Source organism: Crocodylus porosus, unplaced genomic scaffold (genome assembly GCF_001723895.1).
Source record: "Crocodylus porosus isolate Cpor-Errol unplaced genomic scaffold, CroPor_comp1, whole genome shotgun sequence".
In the NCBI taxonomy this organism is placed as follows: domain Eukaryota; kingdom Metazoa; phylum Chordata; order Crocodylia; family Crocodylidae; genus Crocodylus; species Crocodylus porosus.
In genome coordinates, this window is record NW_017728886.1 from 35,879,685 (window position 1) to 35,886,660 (window position 6,976).

Sequence of the window (6,976 nt, forward strand, 5' to 3'; positions counted from 1 at the left end):
TTAGCTGTCTGCCTCAGTTTCCAGCCCCCATCTACCTTAAGTAAACCCAAGCCTCAGTTCCTCAGCCAGCTTCTCTCTAGTCCACTGGTTCTAATCCCGGTTCTGGCTACTTTTACTCCCTAAACTTTAACACTCTCTCTCTCACCTGAACCTTCCCCCCAGGTACCCCAAGCACATACATACACACTGTACCATCCAAGTTAGGAACTTACCTGTGTGTATGTGTAGGTGGGTTGTATGTGTGTGAACTGGTGAGCGTGTGTGTGTGTGCGTGTGTGTGTGTCATTGTGTGCATGACATGAATAAATGATCTATGTCTAACTTTTGGGGTGTATAGTATATGTGTTTGAACTGGTGATAGGTATGTATGTGCCTAGGCTGGTTTGGATGTGTATGTGCCAGAGTTGGTAGTGTGTGTGTATGTACCTAATTGATTTGTGTGTTTGTATATGTGCAATTGTGTCATACCCTCCTGTCTAACAGCGCAATATTGAGATCCTGAGAGCTGGCCTGACCCCACAGGGCAACACACATGAACAGCATGATGATCACAGAGAAACCAATCAACAGCACCCAGAAATGAAGAGGCACCAAGGGAGTAAAGTTAAAGAAAAAGCATAAAAGTAGAACAGCAAGGAAGTTGGGTGTGTGCTGCCATCCAGCAACACCTGGATTGAAAAACAGCCATTACCCAGAGATGACCACCCTCTACTTTCAGGAACTCATTGGCCACCTTTTCTGTGAAGTAGAGGAACATCTGGGTTTAGGTGGGACCATTGGACTGAGTGTTTTTCTCTCTCTCTATGTAAAAGTTAAGATAACTTTTAATGTATTAATAAAAGTAGATTTTAGTTAAGTTGAACTGTGCGAGTCATATTTCACATTAAATTCCAGGTTGATTATGCTTTGGTGATCCTTTAGTACCAAGGGTGCATAACACCTCAGCTGAGGGGGCACCCAACTGTGGGAGTTTGCTTCTAGCTGGTTCAGGGGAACCTAGGATGGGTCTCCCCCTGCACCAGCAATAAGGTGCAATGGGATCTAATGTGTAGTCCCATAGTCACACCTCCTGCCGTGCATGTGTGCCATGAAAGGAGGCGCAATTGTGTGGCCTGTGGATTAGACCCCATAGCATGTGGGGGAGGAATGGCTTGGCATGCAGAGGCAGCAGGGGGCAGGTGGCAGCTGCAATTCTGACTCCAAAGCTAACCCCTGTGCATCGCTTCCTCGTACTTGATTATAAGGTGAGGGACTTTATTCCCTATGTTAAATGGGGTGGAAAACCTCATTTTCTAATCAAGCAATATGGTAATTGAAATAACTCAGAGGGAAATTGGTTCTATAATGTAAACAATGAAAAATGGGATAAAAATTAATAAAAACTCCAATTACTACTGCAGAAAAAGATTTTTTCCTTAGCATTTAAGATATATTCACTCTTCTTTACAAAAAATTATACATATGCGATTTGTGAATGTTTTACCACTAATTCAAGATGACACTCACCTAATCGGAGACATTCTAAAGAGGCCTGGGCCCAGTTTCGAGTAAGTGATGACTCAAAGTAGTAACAATGGCCGCGGAATGGGATCCAAGATCGACGTTCTGCTGTTTCAGGACATGTTCCTGGGAGTTGTGGAGGATCAGTGGGGGCCTTCACTGTTAAAAAAAAAATCCAAATAATTTGACTGAACAGCTTTCTTATTTATGCTTTTACTATTAGTAGCGTATATTAATTTGATGTGCTTTTTATTTTAACCACAAAACTCCTCAAAGCTCTTAATCTCAATACAAGCTCTGTAATTCTATATCCCTTATTATTATGCAATACTGGAAAAAATCTGAACTCGTGAATAAATAATGTTGCTGCAGCATTTTAACCTCTAACATCCTTATTCAGGAAAGCATGTTCTTATCTTTAAATACATTCTTCTATTCCCACTCAGTAAAGTACTTAGGCATATACTTACAGTTAAGAATGCACCTCAGCTCCATGTTGACTTTTACATGTTAAGCCCCATGTTGAGCTTTACAGATTTTGGACCTAAATCTGGTCAAATTGGATTATAAACCAATACTATTCTTGATGTAGAAAAGCTGTTCTGATGATTCTACAGGACTTCAAGTACAGGTTAAACCAGGATACTATAGGAAGGGATCCTGGTTTTCTCTGATCTTAAAAATCGCCAATTTCCCTGTTAAAAAAGTAACCTAAAATCCATATTTTTCCACGATCAAAATAAAACACCCCATTTGGGGATTTATTTAAATCACAGAAAATCAGCATGGCCCAAATAACTTAAAAATCATAATTTTTTTTTTTTTTAATTTCACATCAGTGGAAAAATAGAGAAGCCCGATGATCATGTATGCATTTATGTTTCAAAACCAAGTAGTATGAATTAAGAAAACCTATTCCTGTAATACTTACTTATTGGACCTAAATTATTCCTGTTTCCTTTACAAAAGTTTCAAAGTCAAATTTCTTCGTGCTGTAGGAGAAAATGATTGTTTCTAAGTCTAGACAGTTGAAAATGAAAACAAAATCCCTCAGGTCATGGAAGGTAAACAAAATAGAAACAAATTTGCAAGTATTTTGTTTACACTTACAATGGGTTTGGAATGTATAAGCTCTGCAATAATATGGTAGGGTTGAATTGGAATATCAATAGATAGATACTAATATTGTCCTAAATGAAATTTTTTACTGCATTTTAAAGTGGGTGTATTCAAAGTTAGAGCTGCCAGACTCTGGAATGAGCTCCCAAGTGAGGTGGGGTGCTACTGGGACTCTTCCCTACCTTGGGTGTCTTCAAGAGGAGGCTAGACAGATATTTGGCTGGGGTGATATGACCCTGACACCAATTCCTGACCAGGGCAGGGGGTCAGACCAGATGATCTGTTTAGGTCCCTTCTGACCCTAAGATACCATGATACTATGAAAGTATTGATGATGGTTTTAGCTGACCACTATTGTTGAAGAACAATAAATATAAGCATAAATTATTTCAAAATACACCAGTTGCTCCTCTGAATCTAGACAAATGAAAATTATTTTCAACACGTGGATCATGGGGACTGACAACTTTATGTTAAAAAGCAATATTTAGAACACTGCAAATAATTCAAAAAGACTTTGGTGCTAAATGTATTTAAACAAATATTTGATATTATTTTGCCTCATAGATCTGTGCATGCAGAACAATTAGTTTTCTCTGGATATTTCAACAAATTCTTACAGCTGTGGACAGTTGTTCATTTCTATCACCACAAATTTCTTGGTCTGGGGAAGGCTGGGGAAACAGCAAAAGCTGGACTTCACCCAATCACAGAGGAGTCAGGAATAACATTCAGGTATTCATTATGGTGATAATCTCTAGAGGGGCATATCTTTCTCCTAGATGGGGCATATTTCCTCCCCAGGAAACTGTATGGATGCCTGTAGGCTGGAAATTTCAGATACTTTTAGTAGAAAGTATTATTCAACATCCTTATTCAACATCTTCACTAATGATCTGGAAAAGAGGATGCACAATGAAATCGCCAAGTTTTCAGATGATACCAAATTATTCCAGGTAGGCAAATACCAAAATGATGGAGAAGAGCTGCAGAAATATGTCACCAACCTAAGTGAATGGGCAAAAAAATGGCACATGAACCTTAATGTCGACAAGTGCAAAGTAAAGCACATGGGGAAAAACAACCTGAAGTATACATGCACAAGTCTTGGTTCTGAACTCAGCCAGGATTGTTGGCTGTAGCTGTATTGGTCTAAGGACATAAGGAGACAAGGTTCTTTGGGTAACTGTGATATCTTTTATCAGAACAACTAAATAGTTGAAAAAAAATGATCATAGCAAGCTTTTGGGTACAAAAAGCTTGCAACGAACAATTTTTCCAACTATTTAGTTATTGAACTATTGAACTAACTATTGAACCAACTATTGAACTAACTGTTACAACTCAGGAAAGAGGCCTTAAGTCATTGTAGGTCTCTAAAAACATTAGCTCAATGTGCAGCGCCAACCAAAAAAGCCAATAAAATATTGAGCATCTTTAAGAAGGGAATTTAAAACAAAACTGAAAACATCATCATGTCTTTATACAAATCCATGGTGAATCCATATCTTAAATACTGTGTAAAGTTCTGGTCTCCACATCTCCAAAAGATGTACTAGAGTAACAAAGGTACAGAAAATGACAACCAAAATAATCGGGGGGGCGGGGCAGTAGCTTTACCAGGAGAGACTAAAATGGCTAGGACTCTTGAGTTTGGAAAGGAGAAGGCTGAGGGGAATATAACAGAGTTCTATACCATCATGAAGCATGTGGAGCAGATGAACAGGAAACTGTAATACACCAAATCCCAGGACATTAGAACTAGGGGCAGTCACAGAAACTAGTATGAAATAATTGCCACAGGAGGTGGTAGAAGCAAATAGCATAGCCAGGTCCAGAAGGTACTAGACAAATTCATGGATGATAGCTCTATTAATAGGTCTTGAACAGAATGGCTGCAGATGTTTTCTCTGGCATCTCTAAACCAATAAACGGGGGATGGATGTCACAGGGGAAGGGACATAACAAATAGGGAAGAGATCACTCTAGATATATTTGGTTCAATATATTTCTAAAGATAAAAAACACCTACTTCTCCTACTGTGAGAAAAAGGATACTGAGATAGATAGACCACTAGTCTGACCCAGTACAGCGTTCCTTATATTCTTAATATTAAGCAAAGTTCCGTTGCTGTGTCAAGTAACTGGAAAAAGACGTAAAGCATACAGTTTTATTTTGGCTTCATACTTGTCACAGTAATGTCAGTTATCTCTGTGCTTCTTCCTTCTGTCAACTCATAGATTTCATAGACATTAGGGCTGGAGGGGACCTCGGAAGATCGTCAAATCCAGCCCCCTGCCCGAGGGGCAGGAAGTCAGCTGGGGTCATAGATCCCAGCAAGATAAACATCCAAATTTCTCTTGAAGACATTCAAAGTAGGTGTTTGAACCACCTCCAGTGGCAGGCTATTCTAGACCTTGGGGGCTCGGACAGAGCCTGACACACAATGACTATATGTAGCCAGAATCTAAAACTAAGGGGTAGTCCTAGCAGGTGCTTTATACTAACCCCAGACTTCCAATAGAAAACTAATATCTCTTCCTTCTAATAATGTTGTTAGAGATTAAATGTTCAGATTCAATTGAACCGTTTCTAGACTGTAAAAGTACCATGCTCATCAGCAGGGTCCTCAAACATATTATACTATTGCCTCTATATGGGCTTGAACCAGAGGTAGTAAAGCTATGTTTGCATAGCATGGTGAGCATGTGAAGCACTGCCACTCCACACATTTTCTCTCTTTTCTCTTGCTTTTACCTGGTGTTCCGTTCATCTGGTGAATAATGCCCTGACTTTTTAAAATAGATTTTACTTTTACAGGTAACTTGTGAACACAATAGAAGGATGGGTCAAACATACTTATAGGTTTGCATGGGCAGATCTAGGATTTTGAAAATGAGGGTGCTGATGGTGTGGCACATCACCACACAGAACACAAGCCATTTTTCTCCAGTTAAAAATGAAATGCTTTATTAATATGCTAAGCGGTAGCATTATATTACCCAGGTTAAGATCAAAGCAAAAATGTAGGCAAAAAATATTCAAAAGATATTGTGTCTTAGTCCTGCATTCATTAAAATTACATGTATATCTCATTCAGATTTATAAAATAAAATCTAGCCTTCTTGAGACTCTTGAAAGTGCCTCCAATATTTCGCTGTCAATCATTTATACTCCTGAGTTAACCTTAGGACACCTGAGCTAAGGTTTGTAGCTAGAGCTAAAAACACTTTGTAAGGCTGTAAAATAGAAAAGAAACATTATCAGGAATGGCTAACAGATAGCAAAATTGCAAAAGGACTGTTTAAATAGTGGAACATCAAGATCATTAAGAGTCATTAATACCTGTAGACTAGAGAGAGATTAGCAGGAATCAGGGAAGTGGCAATGAGCCATAAGTCAATTGGCTCTCTCAGCACAACCTGAATAGAAATGTCACTTCCACTCTGAGGCAGTTAGTTTTAAAGTTTGGGTGGAACAGGTATCAAAGGTGGGAGCATGACTGCAGCACTGCATATCCCCTGGACCCACCCCTGTAAGTTTGTGTTTGTTTCAGCATCTAGCTGGTGACAAATTTAACAAAGAAAAAATATAAGCAAATAAAAGTGATAACATAAGGGGTTTTTTCTCCTTCAAACTGCAGTTTTAGGGCTCTGGAGATGATGATGATGACATTCAATTAGAGGAAGGAACAAGTCTGTGGTTTTGGCACTGGATCAGCAACCAGAAAGCTTATGTTCCGCTTGTTAGTTTGCAATGTAACTTTGGGTGAGTCACCAAATCAGTGAGTTTCCTTTCTTTATAAGTGGGATCATGATCTGTCATTGTAAAATGATATAAAAGCTATTCATTATAATTCCTCAGCTAACATGTGCCTGCTTGGTTGATGATGCATATACAATACCTCCTTTATTCATTCAGGGTTATTTTTTGTCATATATTTGTTTGGTAACATATGGAAACCGATTACTTATCCAGTTTTTCACAGATTACCATGTCATCTATATATGGACAATATTTATCAACATATTTCTTGCACATTAGATTTAATTTGGGAAATAAAGGACTGAGAGTACATACTGTAATGTACCAAGTGGGGTAAATAGTAAAATTTCCAGTTACATTTATAACCAAATAATATGATCACAGTACTCACATGTATTTTATTTATTTATTATCAATCTTCTATTGCAGCTCTGGAAATATCATTCTGTTATCAAGGGCAAAGTTTCTTGTTTCATAGACATCAGGGCTGGAAGGGACCTTGGGAGATCATTGAGTCCAGCCCCCTGCCCAAAGGGCAGGAAGTCAGCTGGGGTCATAGGATCCCAGCAAGATAAGCATCCAATTTACTCT

At 38.7% G+C, this 6,976-nt stretch overlaps 1 protein-coding gene across 2 annotated transcripts in view; it reads right to left on the bottom strand.

Annotated features, from left to right (window-relative positions):
* Positions 1-6,976, bottom strand: part of LOC109308148 (macrophage mannose receptor 1-like) — a 105,222-nt gene that overhangs the window by 10,309 nt on the left and 87,937 nt on the right. For both annotated transcript variants that reach the window (XM_019532449.1, XM_019532439.1), the window contains exon 26: positions 1,507-1,659. In XM_019532449.1, the coding sequence (XP_019387994.1) occupies positions 1,507-1,659 (153 nt within the window). The remainder of the gene's footprint in view (positions 1-1,506; positions 1,660-6,976) is intronic.